Source organism: Aethalodelphis obliquidens, unplaced genomic scaffold (assembly GCF_003676395.1).
Source record: "Aethalodelphis obliquidens isolate GAN/ISIS:26980383/991018 unplaced genomic scaffold, ASM367639v1 scaffold27, whole genome shotgun sequence".
NCBI classification, from domain to species: Eukaryota; Metazoa; Chordata; class Mammalia; order Artiodactyla; family Delphinidae; genus Aethalodelphis; species Aethalodelphis obliquidens.
This window is the reverse complement of record NW_020837971.1, coordinates 23,481,806-23,498,628: the sequence shown is the minus strand read 5'-3', so window position 1 is coordinate 23,498,628 and position 16,823 is coordinate 23,481,806. Positions and strand designations below refer to the sequence as shown.

The window sequence follows — 16,823 nt, the reverse complement described above, 5'->3', positions numbered from 1 at the left end:
TCTTCCTTGACTCAGTCAATATTTATTGAGCCTGTGCAGCGTTTTGCATCAGCTCAGTTGCTGTAATCATCCTGGATGTGACAGAGACATGACACGCCCTGGCCCTTGAGTTGCACTGAATCTAGCTGGCAGCTGACTGCAGGCTGGGAGTCGGGCTCTCAGTGACAGGACACAGTGCTCTTGGCCAACACACCCGGAGGAATTCAAGGGGTCCTGGGCTTATGGAGATTCAAAGGAAGGGGGGGAGGGTCGAGGAACTGGGAAAGAGGAAGGGAGAGGGAAGCCCGGATTTCAGGGTTTCTCTTTGTTTTCATGTTAATCTTAGTTTGTGTCATTGTAGAATCCAACACTATGGGGGTTAGAAACATAAACGGAACCTCTCTGGTGATGGACAAAATAGAGAAATGGAGAGAAGACTTTATTTTAGGTGGAATGGTTTTAACTGAGAAAGGTCTGGGCTGACACCTCTTAGCTCACAAATTAATCCCATCTATGAAAACATTACAATTCCTTGGGAAGCTATGCTGGGATTTTCATGCCTCTCATTTGTCTGTTCCTGGGGAGGCATCTGCATTCAGCCTGGAATTAGTGGGGTTTCGTGGCACCCACGCCAGCAACCACAGGGCGAAGTTCCAGATAGGAAATATAATGGTGGTTGCTCGTCAGAGAGCAGGATTCTGGTGATACAAGGCATCTTTGAGTTCTCACCCAGGCCACTGGCCTTTTCTGGCAGCTCAGGACAGAAAGATGTGTTGAAGCTGGATTTAAGAAAAGTATGTTGGCCTTTCCAAGTAGGTGGGCATTCTGCTGGGTGTGGAAGGTGCAGCTGTGTAGGCAGGATAGAGCAGGAGGAAGTGTCTGGAAATTAGTTTCTTTTTTTTGTGCATGAATTTTCACAGCAGCTTGATGGGTAACAGCCTCAAACTAGAAACAACCCAAATGTCCATAAACAAGTAAATGGATAAACAAACTGTAGCATGTCTGTACAATGGAATATTGTCAAAAAGGAATGACAGGAAACAGCACAGACACATCTCAAAATAACTATGCTGAGTGAAAGAAACCAGACAAGAAAGAGTACATGTATGAAATAAGTTTCTGCCTTCCAGAATGCAAAGACATTTGGGACACAGACAAGAGTGAGATTCAAATTCAACCTGCCTTCTGCTGTATATCAGAGCCTGGTCCTTCTCATGGTTATGAAATGACACAAGGCAAAGCTCCTTATAGATAGCTATCTAACTGCAGCAGAGTCCATAAATGTGAAACATATGAGATAAAATACAGCTGCGAACAAGCAACTAGCATAGACGCTCCTCCCAAACGACCACTTACTTCGTGTAGATCCTTGTATGTACAAGGCCCTGAATGTAAGCAGTTTCCATTAGGAAGGCCTCCTTCTACATCTGAGAAGTGTTTCCCACGTAAATTAGATTGCTCGTTCCTACTTAGCTGTTTAGAAACAGGCTCGGTATGTATTTTACAGGCCTTAACTGCCTATGTGCATGTGATACAGATGTGTATATCATTACTGCGCATTCTGAGGGTCTAACTAATTGTGAAAATACTTTAGCTGCCATCAAGTTAAGATCTTTCTTTCGCCTCTGCTGTGCACTTTGTATTCACGGCTGCTTCGTGGAAAGCATGCTCAGACGTGTCTGTTCTGCATGGTTTTGCTTCAGGTTAGACCCACGTTGCAGCACTGTCGTTCCTAAGCCACAGTCACTGGGGTGACTCTGAGAGCAGAGGGGGCCAGTGAGAGCCCTCAGCAGAGCCCTCAGCATCAGTACCTGGATCCGAGGCTAGTCCAGGCGCTGGCCCTTTGCCAGCCTTCCTAACCCCTCCCCCTCCTCCCCCCCAGCCATCACCCATGTTCCTACCTGCCTGGAACTAGCACAAGTGGGTCTCATCGGTCTGGGCTCAGGATTGGGATGAATGAATGAAGAGCATAGAGCTTCTCATTACTCTCACTCCCAATTCTGCAAGACTGTGCTCTTTTCCTCCAGCACAGCGGTTGACTACTCCAGCCCATAGTGGGTGCCTTGAGAATGGCTCCTCTTCCCCAAATGCCTGGGTGTTTCTCTAGGTGCTTCATCTAAGTTCTGTACAAAACTTGATTTGTAACCGGAAGATTGCAGAGGATGGCATTTCTGTCATTAGGCGTGTCATACAAGGTGTAGGTGGCTATTGCTAGCAGGCGGGATTGCAGAAACACACCCTAGAAGCTCATGTTCCTGCTCGCAGATCCAGCAATGCACTGGGCATTCTTACCTTCCGTTTGCACAGAAGGACAGAGAACATGGGTCGACAGGAGGCCTTCTGGTGTTTGAGCTGGTATCTGAGGGCTCTTCGGCTGGGGTGACGCTCAGACCTGGTGCCTGGAATCAGAGCAGCATGTGGAATCGAGTCACAGTCTGGGCAGGCTGACGTCCTACCAGGGTCCCAGACACTGGAGCTGGCTGCCCCACCTGCTACCATGGGGTGTGGGGTGGATCCCAGCCACACGAGTGGGCTGGGGCAGACAGAGCAGGGCTGGGAGCTGAGGCCGGGGAGGGACACACACACACTCGTGACCCTCACTGTAAGCCTCAACTGTGATTTCTGAGAAGTAAGCAAATCTCCACATAGTTGAACCAGGATTTCCAAGTGTGTAGTGATAGTAAAACCCACAGTTCAAGTTTTGAGCACGCTGCAGACCTTTCAGAATTTAGCAGTCCTGGCTGCGTGTGTGGTTTGAGCATGGCTCTGTGGTGGGAGAGGGTGATGTTTCAGGCCCAGAGCGGGAAGGAGGGTTTAGTTTGCAGGCCTGCCCAGGAAGCGGCCAGGAGGGGCCCCTCGGGGCCTGTGACGATGCCTTTCTGATTTGGAGTTGCACCTTTGTTGTTCTCCTGAAGCCCTGTCCTGGGGACAGGACAGAAGGGCCCTTCTCTCCTTTCAAATTCCAAACCGAAATGGGGCTTTTTCCTGCTCCCTGCAGAACAAGAAGGGGATGGGAAGGGCGTTGAACTCGAGCCGGAGCCCTGTCTCTGATGAAAGGTCTGCCCACAGCCTTCCAGAACAGGAAGGGCCGTGCCCCTTTCTTGAGGACAGACCCCAGTCATCCCCGGCCCTCTTTGCTCCTTCCTGACTATCCAGCCCTCCAGATAGGACCGTCCTCACCTCACCCAGGGCAGGGGCTGCCTCCCCACCGTCTGACCCAGAGGGCCAGTGCCCTCCAGACTGTGTGTCCCGCCCTGGAAGGGGCAGTGAGGAGTCTTACAGTGTTCCAGAAGCAGAGGGCGTGGTCAGCTCCTGGACATTCTTCTGATTGGCTGCTGGTGAGGTCATCGGGAGTCGGCATCAGCAACCTCCTGGCTCCAGCTGGTCTGGGGTCTCCGTGCTGGTGAGCAGCTTGCAGCTAACTTCTCCCGCCCGGCGGGGATGTCAGTATCTGCAAAACAGGTCAAAGGACACGGCTCAGAATATTGTCTACAGGGCTTGAGGAGGAACTAAGATAAAGGTCCTTGACTTTGTTTAATGGCTAAAGTATTATTTTGTCTTGCTTGACTGTTTCCCTTTCTTTCTGCATTTTCTCACTTCTCTGATTAAATTTACTCTTTGGCTAAAGTTTTTCTACAGACAAAAGACAGGCTGAGGACATGGGTGAGGGTCTATTCTGGGAAGGACCCATAGGGTCCTGCTCGGTTACATCCTGTGCAACTCAGGGTCTCTGCTTTTAAAATTCCGAATCCTTTTCTTATCCTGCTTGCTGAGTAAACCCACCCTGGGCACAAGGATGCTACAGGCTGAAAAGAGAACTGGTAGGAGACAAGGACAGGAGGAGAGCGGAGGCAGAGAGATGCTTGTTATGGTAGCGAGAGAACCTTCTTGTGCCAGCACCGCTTCTCAAAAACGTGCCTTTACGTTGTTGTAAGATTGATTTTTAACTTCTAAGGCTATGATGCAGACCGGGTCAAGATTTTGTACCGGGCCACTCTAAAGTTTTCTTCTTAGTGTTTTCTTTCTTTTGTTACTTTCTAAGCGTGAACACGTGAACACACACACACACACACACACACACACCCCTACGTCGTGACTCCCAGCCAGACAGTGGTCTAGTGCCTTTCAGTACAAATTGAGCTTTTGCTTCATGCAGTAACCAGGCCACTTGGTGGAGTTTGCAGTTTGGGGTTTTTGCGCGGTATAGACCAAGGGAGCACCCGCGAGTGCTGTTTGCGCAGTGCTGGTCATGCCACTCGGGTTGCACGCAAAAGTCAAGTGGGGCCTCCCTGCCCAGAAAACTGTTTGGTCCCCCCGTCCCATCCGCACTGTCCTTTAAAGCACGTATTTCCACATCACAACTCCCGATTGCTGGGTCCACATGTGCTGTTTCTGCTTTGGCATGGGTCACCCCAGATGAAAAATCACTCTGTGGGTGGTTTCCAGGAAAAAAGGAATCATCCCCATCACGGCCAGCCTGAGTCGCTACAGGAGGATTTGTTGGCAGTGTCCAGCGTTGCCAGGAATGGCCATTACGCTTGATTGGAGCCACCCAAAAAGGTAGAATTGGGGCCAGTGGCTGGAAAGTGCAGCAAGGCCAGTTGGAGCCTGGAGATGAAGGCCATGGTGATGCTGGGTGATGACCCCTGAGAGGCCCTGGACTCGAGCCGGAGCCCTGTCTCGGATGAAAGGTCTGCCCACAGCCGGTGGCCTGATGCCTCTGGGTTTCAGTTTCCTCGCCAGAAACTAGGGCAATCATGTTAGTAGGGGTGTTTAGTATTGCCATGAGACTGACATGAGATCACGTTGGGACGGCTCCCCGCCGGGTCCCCGGCCCTGAGAAGGCCCCCGTTTCTCCTTCCTTTACCCCGCCCTTCCTGCCCTGCTCTGCTGTCTTCTCACAGCAGAGATGCTGGGGGCGGGCCGGGCTGGCTGGGTGGCCCTGGGCAGAGCTGTGGGAAAACGGTTCACCTGCAGGATGCGTGACTGGGCAAGAATTCAATATGACGTGTTATTTAATTTTTTAAGAAACAAAACCCTTTCTTCAACAGAAAGCTTATAAAGAAGCTCACGATGTGGGTTGATAAAAATACAGAGGCTCAGGTGTGGAGCTGGGAGGGATTGAGCATCCCAGGCCCCACCAGCGTGCCCCTCCTTCCCCCCAGGGGAGCCTGCTCAGCCCCAGCCCCGTCCTCACACTCTGGGACCCCGGGGCTGGTGAGTGCGTGACGTTCAGGGCCGAGGATGGAGACACTGCCCTGACCGTGGCCTGTGTTGCAGGTGTCGCCGTGCGAGCGGTGTCGCTGCGAGGCCAGCGGGGAAGTGCTGTGCGCGGTGTCCGCGTGTCCACAGACCGAGTGCGTGGACCCCGTGTACGAGCCCGACCAGTGCTGCCCAATCTGCAAAAACGGTAGGTGGATGCGCGTCCGGCCCGCGACCACGCAGGGGTCCCTGCGCGCTTCCCGCCCATGAACCACGGGATGCAGTGCGGGATGCACTGCAGGAGGCATGTGAGTTTCAGTATTTGCATCCACGCCCTTGCACGCGGGTCCCTGCCCTCTGGGCCCCGGGGACCCGCGGGAGCTGGGCTCCAGTAAGGCCTGCTCTCTCTTATCGGTGTCAGCACAGTGTTTTACACACGTTTAGTTCTTTGGGGGAAAATTCAATTTCCACTCTTGAGGAGAGTCGCTTATTTTAATTTAACTTTGTTTGTTCTTGCAAAGCAGTTTCTCTCTTTCCGAGACAAATCAAACATGCCGGTTGGGCTTATTTACTTTTCATTACTAAGTGGATTAAACGTGAAACATCGTTGACTATTTTTCATAAGCAACATTGGCAGGAAGAGAACCCCCTCTTACTCCCAGTGAGAGCCTGGGGGAGATCAAAAGCCTTGTCTGCTTTATGAAAGAAAAATGGCAGCATGGCTTTGGTTAGCAAGGGAGAGTGTTTCCTCATCCTAAAGGATAAGTACTTTGTACCTGAGATGCGGCGTGCATCCAGGCTTCACTTTAAGAGGGTGTTGAGAAGAGTGGGTTCCCAGGGAGGATGGGATGAAGACCCGTGGCTCAGGATGGTGGTTGGATGAAGCAGTTGAGCGCAGCTTGGAAGAGAGCAGACTCTGGACATAAGACCACATCTTCAAGTACATGCGGGTACTGCCTTGGGAGAGGGTTGGGCCGTCTCTGTGTGGCCCCAAGGCCACGGTGCTAGGACGAAGCCAGGGCAGAGTGTCTCAAAAAGAAGGCAACTCCATGGCCTGAGCATTTCAGAGACGGGAGGGGCTCACCTGTGATGTTATCAGCTCGTCATCTGTGGGGTTGCTGGACATCAGGACGTGTGGTGTGGGCTTTGTCAGTGGCTGACGGTTACACGGGGCTGCTATTAGTGTCTGCGGCAATTCTGAGTTTCTGCAGTCATGCCCACTGTGTGGGCTGTGAGGTTCCACGGATGCCTTTCACCAAGTGCACACAGATACCCAGATTTCACCACGAGAAATTTTAAAACTCTTGAAAGGAATCAATAGAAGAGGATGTGAAGCTTCTGTGGAAGCAGGACAGTGGCAGCCTCTCCACCGGTGGTGTGGAGTGAAGTAAGCGTGGGGAGGGGGCGCTGGTGCCTGGGGTTGGTGAGGAGACCACAACGACTGAGGTCCAGGCTGCAGCACACTGCGCGAGGCGGCATGACTGAGCCTTCCCGAGTCAGTGATGCTTAGTGAATGGTTTGAATATAAGTGGCTCAAATAGTTGGCATCTTAAGCATGCAAGATATTGTGTCGCTCTTGTCAGTTATGACAAAAAAAATAAACACAAAGTTTTGGCCTTAGACAGTCAGGGAATCCTCGTTTCGATGTTTACAAAAGATGGAAAGACATGATTTCCATCCTTGAGGATATTTTCAATCCCCGAAACTTTAGAAAGTTTTCAGACCTACAGAAAAGTTGATAAATAGCACAAAGAACAGAGGTATACCCTTCACTGTATTTACCTGTTAGTCACATTTTGCCGTTTTATTTGCTTTATCTCTTTTGAGCTCTGTCTCTGTCCCCGTCTCTCCCTATCTCTGTATATCACCCAACACTGTCAATACATTTGCTTATTTGTTCTTTTTCATAATACACACAGGATACCTTCTGTTTATACCACAACTAGCATGAAACCTACTGGTTAAAGTTCAAGATTTTTTTGCAGTTCTTTTTGCCCTTAAGATATATCCCACTTAGGGTATAGAGTTAGAGAACTTAGAAATTATTTGAATTAATTCTTTATCATGTGTGGATATGTTAAAATTTTATAAAGATTTAAAGTCACTTATTTCTGGTTGATTCAGTTTTTAACGTTAAGATATAATTTTATTGTTTGAATAAGCAAACAATGTTCAAAAGTAAAACCTGTATAAATACGGTATAGTCAGAGATTCACAGAATGTTTTAATGTTGCACTGATGGTTTGGGGAGAGAGATGGTTGTTGCCCTGATAGCAAACTTCTAAATGCTCTGCCATTGCCTTTACACTTTGAGAGACAGCATAGAATGAAATAAGGCAGGATTGGGGGTATTGTATTAAAGATTCTTAGAAGGAGGATGAATATGTTTTGTAAAACTAGATTAAGAAAGATTACAGGATACAAAAGGATTTGTATTCAAAGGTTTGATCCAATTATATCGAAACAGCAATAACTTTTTATTTTCAGGAATACACCCAGAAATAAATGTAAATGTCTAATCATGTAAGTACTCTTAAATTTTGTTATAACGTATTCACTAGATATAATCTGTCTTTCATCTGTCTCTAGCTGTAGAGTATTCTGACCTTGACAGGGCAGATGGTGTTCGGAATTCTTACTGAAAAATTTGCTTGAAAAATGAGAACAGTTTCTATCAGAAATGAACGTCCTGTAATAATTGGTTGAGATTAGTGAATAAGTGACAGTAGTCCATCCCTACTGCTGTGCACAAAAATCCATGTCAATAAGAAAAAGTTATACATCTGATAGATCACAGATTACAGGACATCAAAAGTGATGCCTTGTAAAATTAAATGTTTGGATAGACTTAGCTTGGGTGGAAAGGAAAATCACGATTCAGTTGCAAGCTGCCAAAGTCACTTGCATCAAAGGAACAAAAGTTTGAAATCAAGAATGCCTGGAATATAAATAAATGATCACAAGTAACATACAACTTAAAATAATCACTTTGTTGATTTGTATAGATCAATCCCCCAAGGATTTTCTTTTGGGACTGGTTTTTGGATTTTTCCTACTGATATAAACAGTGAGTGTTCTATTGACTTTCGGGATTTCAGGTTTTCTCTGGTGCTGGTGTACCTCAGATGAGGCTTACGTTCACAGCACACATTCCCTTCAAGCCGGAGATCAGAAGACTTCCGTCCTGCTTGTGTGCACCTTACCTTACTTTAAACATTCAAAGGAAGGAAACTGATGGATGTAAGACATTGATGTTGACATACGAGGGCCTTGTTGGGATTAGCGCTGATTCTCCAACGTGGAGTATTATACCCAAGAGGGAATATGTACACCAAAAGCACAAAGGCACTGAGTATAGAGATTGTATATCTCCCTGAAGTATTCAGTACTACCTGATGGTAGTTGTTTAGAACTTTATTTCCACCAGAAAATGAATATGGCTATTTTTGGAGGAAAATGAAAACTTTTATGAAATTTTTAAGATAAATATGGAGACTTCAAATTATTAGAAGCACTTTCATGGAAAACATGTGAGAAGCACTAAGAATTGGACATGGGTGTTGTGTTTCTCTTGTGTATTTCAGACAGTAAGATAAGATCATAATTAAACCACATGTAGTGAGTTGGACAGAACTGAATGATATGTGTGAGTGTGATTCATATCAAGATCTTTCTCACAAGGAAAAGCCTACTCCCGTCGTATGGCTTCAACATTACATTTTTCCAAAATTTTTACCAAAGTGATAATACCAAACTTGTGGAAACACTTGATCATTATTTAAGATGACATGATCTTAACCATAAAAAAAATAAAGGAAACTACAAATATCAGAATTAATACTTGATTATACCAAGTTTGTTTTACAAAATCAATATGTGAAAGTCAGCTGTATGTCTAGATACCAGCAACAAACAAATAGAAATGAATTAAAAACTACTCTTTCAAATAACATCATACATACCAAATAATTAGAAGTAAATGTAACAAAGTTGGACAAGAGTGCCACACTTAAAAATCTTAAAGCTTTATTGAGAGAAATTAAAGAAATCCTCAGTAAATGGAAGGATAGACAATATTCATGATTGGAAAACTCACTAATGTAAAGATGCCAGCAGCCTCAAATTACTCTATTAAAGAAATAAAATCTATGTATTCAGCATAATTCCAGTAAAAAAAAAATACAATGACTTTTTTTGTGGAAATTACCAAATTGATTTTAAATTCCACATGGAAAGACAAGTTAAAAACTGGCCAGTGAAATACAGAAGAAGAACAACAAAGCTGTAAAATGTATACTGTAAAAGTGATTAACACACTGTGGTACTGTCTCAAAGATCAAAAGACTGACAAACCAGAGCAGAATAGAGTCAGAAAAGACTTAGGAATGAAAGACCTCTAGATACACGATGGAGCTGATCCTGCAGTATTGTGGGGAGGGGGTGATCTTTCCAATAAATGCTACTAGGTCAGTTGGGAGCAATATGAAGATAAATATTGATTTCTTCCTCACACTGTACAAAAAAAAAACAGTTCCAAATAGATTACAGATTTAAATATGAAAGTTAAAATAATGCTTTCAGAGGAAAACATAGAACATCTTTATGACTTTGATTAGGCAAAGGTTAATTTTAAAAGATACTAAAAGCACTAACCATATGGAAAGAATTGATACATTGGACTTTATTAAAATTAAAAACCTCTGTTCATCAAACAACATTACTAAACCAATGCAAAGCAGCTCACATGTTTGGAAAAATATATGCAATGCATATATCTGACAAATGAATAAACCATTCTAACACAGAAAAACAAACTAGAGAGATGAAAAAGTAGAGATGAAAAGTAGAAAGAAAAATGTAAAGGGATTCCAACTGTCTGTGGACCTCTGTGTCTTTCTTCTAGTTCCGCTAATCATACACACAAGTTTTCTCACTGAGTTGTATGTACTGGGATGCTGCCACTCACCACTACTTTTGTAACATTGTAGTTCTGTGATAGGACCTGCTCTTGGGGTAGAGTCACGAGAGAACGATAAATTGGATTTCCTATTTTAGTGAAAATAATCTAGTATTAATCTGAAGTAGATTGTGATAAATTAAGATGCATATTTTCATTCTTAGAGCAATCACTAAGAAAATGAACAAAGGAATTAAACATAGCACACTAAAAAATATTTATTTAACTTAAAAAAGGCAGTCAGGGAGGATCAGAGGAATATAAAGCCAGAAAACTTGTAGACAACAAATAAAAAAATGTATATGCACTTAATAATAGAACCTCAAAATACAGAAAATAAAAATTGATAGAATTCAAAGGAGAAATAGAAACTTAATCATAGTTGGAAATTTCAACAAGCTATTCAATAATTCACAGAAAATCTAGAGAGAAAATTAGCAAGGATATGGAAGACTTGAATGACACTATCAACTAACTTGACCTAACTGACATATATGTGGAACATGGCACCCAGCCACTGAAGAATGCTTTTCAAGTTGGTGGACATTCTCCAGGGTAGACCATATGTCGGGACATAAAACAAATCTTAATAAATGTAAAGAACTTACTCATACAAACTTTATTCTTTGAACATAACCGAGTTCAGCAGAATCAATAACAGAAGAAATCTGGGAAATTTGCAAATATTTACAAATTACATAGCACACTTCTGAATAACCCATGTGTCAATGAAGAAATCACAGAGAAATTAGAAAATATTTTGAACTAGTACAAATGGCAACAGACCATACTAAAATGTATGGGATGATGCTAAGGCAGTGATTAGAGGGAAATTTACAGCTTTAAGCACCTGTATCAGAAAAGAAGAAAGCTCTCCAATAAATATGTAAGCTTCCACCTTAAGGAATGAGTGGAAGAAGAGCAAAGTATTCTAAAAACATAGCACACAGTGAAAGAGAGAAAGTAACAAAAACGTGAGCAGAAATAAATAGGATAGAAAATAGGAAAAGCTTAGGAGAAAGTTAGTTCAGTTAAGTTAGCTCTTTGAAACTTGGGACTTTGAAAACATCAGTAAAATTGACAAAACTTTTACTAAACTAAGAAAAAATCAGAGAGACAAATCAAGATGGAAAGAGGAGACATTATTACCGATACTACGAAAATGAAAAGGAATATAAGATGCTATTATTAACAACTTTATACCAACAAGTTGGACGAGTTGGAAGAAATGGACAAATTTCTAAGAGAACACAAATTACTAAGACTAACTCAGTTCATTTCTGAATTGCCCTAAAAGAAATAAAAATTCAAATTTGTAATCAACAGCTTCCCACAAATAAAAATCTAAACCTACATGGATTCACTTTAAATATATTGTCGAATATTTAAAGAAAAAAATAACACCAATCCTTCACAAACTCATTCAGGAAATAAAGATGAAGGAACATTTCTCAATTTATTCTGTGTGTTTTTTATGGTCCTGGTACTAAAGCAAAGCAAAGGTATCACACACAAAAATACAACTACAGATCAATTTCTTTCATGATTATATATGGAAAACTCCTTAACAAAATATTAACAATCTGAATCCAGCACCATAAAAGGGATAATACACTATAACCAAGTGAAATTTATCCTGGGAAGGCCAGGTTGGTTTATTATCTGAAAATTCAGTTAGTGTAATATGCATATTATCAAAAAGATAAAGAATAAGAAAAATTACCTCAAAAATGGAGAAGAGGTATTTGACAGTATTCAACACTCATTCATGATTAAAGCTCTCAACAAAATAGCAAAAGTGAAATTTCTATCCTGATAAAGGGCAACTATGAATAATCTATAGCTATAGCTAACATCATACTTAATGGTGAAAGACTGAATGTTTCACCAATAAGATCAGAGAGAAGGCAAGAATATCCACTTTTGCCACTTTTATCCACTACTGTAGTGGAGGTTCTACATGGTGGGGTTAAAAAGAGGAAGAAAGAAAGAAAGAAAATACAATATAGCAAATTAAGAGGTAAAATTGCCTTTACTCAGAGATGTCATGAAAAATATTTGAAAAATTCCAAGGATTACACACACACACACACACACACACACACACACACACACAAAACTATTAGAACTAATGAAGAATAACACCAGATTAATATATACAAAGTCATTTTTTGTAGCAAGCAGTGAACCACTAGCAATGGACAATAAAAAAGAAATTGAGAAAATAGCTCCACTTGTAATAGCATCAAAAAGAATAGAATACTAAGGAATAAATTACCAACAGATGTGCAAGATTTATACACTGAAGGCTACACATTATTACTGAAAAGAGATATAAATAAATGGAGAGACATTTTATGAGTAGAAGTCTTAATATCATCAAGATTGCAGTTGTCGCCAAATTGATCTATAAATTCAATGAAATTCTATACAAATCCCAACACACTTTTTGGGTAGAAATTGACAAGCTGATCTTCAAATTCCTATGGATCATAAAGGATAGACAAAACAATTTGAAAATGAACAAAACTGGAGAATTTGCACTATCCAATTTCATAACATATTATAAAGTCTTGATAATCAATATACGGTGGTATTGGTGTAAGGATAGACGTGCAATAATGGAACAGAATTGAAAGTCTAGAAATAAACCCAGAATGTAAATCCTTACCTATTTATTTTTCACCAAGATACTAAGGCATTTCAACAGGGAAAGAATGAAAGAACATCCTTTTCAACAAATGGTGCTGGGGTTATAAGACACCCTTGTGAAAAAAAGAAAAAAATTAACTTACATCCTTACTTAGATCACCCCATATACAAACACTAACTCAAAATGAATCACAGACCTAAATGTAAGAGTTTAAACTATATAATTTTTATATTATTAAAAATAGAACATCTTCATGACCTTAGGTTGGGCAAAGAGTTCTTAGATTCAACACCAAAATCACAACTCATGAAAGGGAAAAAAACTGATAAATTGAATACCATAGAAATTAAAAGCTTTCACATTTCAAAGCACCTCATTACAAAAATGAAAATATAAGCTACAGACAGTGAGAAAATGTTTACAAATTATATACCTGATAAAAGTCTTGTATCCAGTATATATAAAGAACTCATACAACTCAATAAGAAGATGAACAACCCAATAAAAAATGGACAGAGGATTTGAACAGACAATTCCGTGAAGAAGGTAAACAAATGGTAAATAAGCACATAAAAATATGCTCAACCTCCTTGGTCCTCAGGGAAATAAAAATTAAAGGCACAGTGGGATACCAGTATACCCCCTCTAGAATGGTTCTAATCAAAAAGATAGACAGCATCAGGTGTTGGCACAGATGTGGAGAAACTGGAACCCTCAAGCATTTCTGGTGGGAATGGTCCATGTGCTTTGGAAAACAGTTTGGCATTTTCTTAAAAAGTGAAACAAAAACTTTTATCTATCCTAGCAATTGCATCCTGGAGTTCAATCCCAGGAAACTGAACACATGTCTATGCAAAGGTGTGTAGGTAAATATTCATAGCAATATTATCCTTTGTAGCCAAAAATAAATAGAAATAACCCAAATGTCCATCAGCTGGTGAATGGATAAACAACGTGATCATATCCACGCAATGGAGATCCACCAATAAAAAGAGATCAGCAAATGATAAGTATATGCTACAAAAGGCACGAACCTCAAAAACATCCTAAATGAAAGAAGCTAGTTGCAAAGACCACATATTGTATGATTCTACTTATTTGGAATGTCTAGAGAAGGCAAACTTACACAGGGAGAAGGCCCCTCAGTGGTGGCCTAGATCTAGGATCAAAGAGGGGGATTAATCACAGATGGGCAGGAGGGAATTTACTGAGGTGAGAGAATGTTTATTAACTGGGTTGATTACTAAGATCATTAAATTGTACACTTAGAAGGGGTGAGTTTTATGGTGTTTAAAATATACCTCGATAAAGCTGCTAAAAATATGGATAGTCTCTTTAAAAGATAGACAGGTGAAATTTTTGTAATTTCCTTTGATTGAATTCTAAGGCCAGCCTTGATTACACATCTTTTCATCTTCCCTGAGAAAGTGCCTTTTCAAACCCTGTACTGGTGCCTTTGATAACTATGAAATCTTTTCATTAAGCCTGTAGAAGCTGAGGCCCTTCTAAGTATATACCGTTATGTAGCTCGAAGAGCTAGGAGGCCATAAAGGGTTGCAGACACACAAACCCATAGAGGCCCATGGGGTTTTCTAGACTTCCTGTGCTCTGGAGCCCCGTGCATGACACAGACGTACAGCCCACACAAACCCCTCTTCTGTATTCTTCACTCGCGGTGTGGACACCTCTCTGCCGCCTTCAGTGCTGCACTCCCCCGTGTCATTCTAGACTCTCCCTCACAATGACCCAACTTCCCAGGACAGGGGGCTGCAGATGCAGGGAGAATGGAGGTCGCTGGGTACATCCAGATCTCATGCAGGTATTGTGCTCTTCTGGGATCCCAGAGCCCAGGAGGCAGGGTTCACCCAGCTCAACCCTGGTGAGCATCACCTCCAGGACTTGTTATAACACAGATTCACTGACGCACCCCCTCCCCAGAGTTCCTGATCCAGCTGGTCTGGCCTGGAGCCTGAGAATTTGCATTTTTAATATGTGCCTCCCTTGGTGTTTTTGGTGCTGCTGGTCTTGGGACCACCTTGGAGAACCACTGCTTTGAGGTGCTCATTTTCTCACTTTTTAAAAATTTTTCCTCCCAGTCAAGTTTAATAAGAGAAGTACACAGTGGAGCTGTGCAGCTTTAGGCATGAATGAGATCTTTTTGAGATTTTGATGCATTTTTGTTGTTTTTCTAGAGATTTTAGAGTTTATAGAAATATGTAGTATGTAATATTTTAAAAATTGAAATCTCAGGACAGAGAAAAAATGACTGTTGAATGGCAAGTGAGAAAAAGTTAGTATAGACACATGCTCCCCATCACCCTGTGTTTCATAACAACTCGTTGTTAAAGACGGTCTGCAGAGTTGACAATAAGTTTTCTAGCAGCCGAAGCAGAAAAGAGAAACTTAATAAATATCACCTACACAGAGAAACACCCCAGAGGAAATGACTTCCTAATAAGCAATTTTCCTAAAAAATAATACCTAAATAAAGTTTTTTTCTCATTCCAATTTACAGTCTCTGGAGGTGTAGAAGTGTTTATTATTGGCCTTATTTTTTATGTTAAAAAAACACTAAAACGAAGAGAATTTAAATCTGATCACAGTGATTTTGTAACTTGCTGATATAAGCCATATGGTATATTTTTTCCTGGTTCAGTGTGCTTATCTTTTTTTCAATTTTATTGAAGTACAGTTGATTTACACTGTTGTGTTAATTTCTTCTGTACACCAAAGTAACTCAGTTTTATATATATATTCTTTTTTATATTCTTTTCCATTATTGTTTGTTACAGGATATTGAATATAGTTCCCTGTGCTGTACAGTAGGACCTTGTTGTTTATCCATCCTGTATATAGATTACATCTGCTAATCCAAAGCTCTCACTCCTTCCTTCTCCCTCCCCCCTCCCCCTTGGCAACCACATGTCTGTTCTTTATGTCTCTGAGTCTGTTTTTGTTTCATAGATATGTTGATTTGTATCGTAGTTTAGATTCCACATGTAAGTGATATCATATGCTGTCTTTCTCTTTCTGACTTAGTTCACTTAGTATAATAATCTCTAGGTCCATCCATGTTGATGCAAATGGCATGCTAAATAGATGTTTTTAATGTCAAAGCTTTATTCACCTTCTTGTTAGTGTTTCCCAATGTAGACCAAGAACTTAACTCCGAAGTGCTAGCGGATTTCTTATCCGTGTGTTTACTTACATTTTGGTTTAGTGGGAGTAAAGATTCAGATCGTATTCCATGAATCCTCACAGAGCCCAGTGAGCATCGATACTTATGCTTTAGAGAAGCACTTGCGTGCCCCATGGTGTTCCTCCTCCTTCGTGAACTGTGAACTAAGATCAGCTCTGGGTTTGCAGAGGTCTAAGCCAGGTGAAGATGCTGGGTGTCCTGAGTGCAGACGGCTCTCAGATCTGCTCACTTCTGACAAGTTAGACACAGAGAAGGGTTGGGTCGCGGCTGATCTCTTGATTTCAGGAACTTAATTTGTTTTCATTTCCTCTGGAGACCTTTGAATTAGCAGCTCCTCTTTGCAAATTTGTGAATAGCGTAAAATGACACTTTTGTTTGCAAACATTGGGGCAAAACCTTAATTTTTAAGATAAATAAATCAAGTTAGACACAGACTGCCCTGAAGTCGTTGCTACCCAGTTATCACGATGAAGTGCTTTCGTGAGTTAGGTGCTCACATGAACCTAGGCAGAAAGTGTATGGCCGTGGCTTTATCTGCATGTTTCCTAGAGTCTGGGTGCATTTGGCTGTGGATTTTAGACCAGTCTCGGGCTCAGGCCACAGACCAGCCTCCACGAGGCTTGGCCACTTCCAGTCTGCATCGTGCCCTTTGAACTTGCTGAGGACCCGCCTGGAGTCCCTTCCCAGTCTCCCCCTTTTTATAAAGACTGGCACTCAAATGTCCTCGCCTGGAAAACCTTCTCTGTCCTGTTTCCTACAGGAGGTTAATTCCCCTGTGTGTCCTTCTCACAACCCAGAACCCAAATCACATGTCTTCTGATGTAATTAAGCAT

General features: G+C 42.0%; 1 protein-coding gene across 2 annotated transcripts in view; it reads left to right on the top strand.

Moving 5' to 3' along the window:
- Positions 1-16,823, top strand: part of VWC2 (von Willebrand factor C domain containing 2) — a 115,398-nt gene that overhangs the window by 18,415 nt on the left and 80,160 nt on the right. The window contains exons 2-3 of one of the 2 annotated variants that reach the window (XM_027124145.1): positions 5,260-5,389; positions 8,280-8,819. In XM_027124145.1, the coding sequence (XP_026979946.1) occupies positions 5,260-5,389; positions 8,280-8,416 (267 nt within the window). In that variant the 3' untranslated portion in view covers positions 8,417-8,819. Of the gene's footprint in view, positions 1-5,259; positions 5,390-8,279; positions 8,820-16,823 lie in introns of those variants that run through there. The other variant, XM_027124144.1, reaches the window with a different exon arrangement.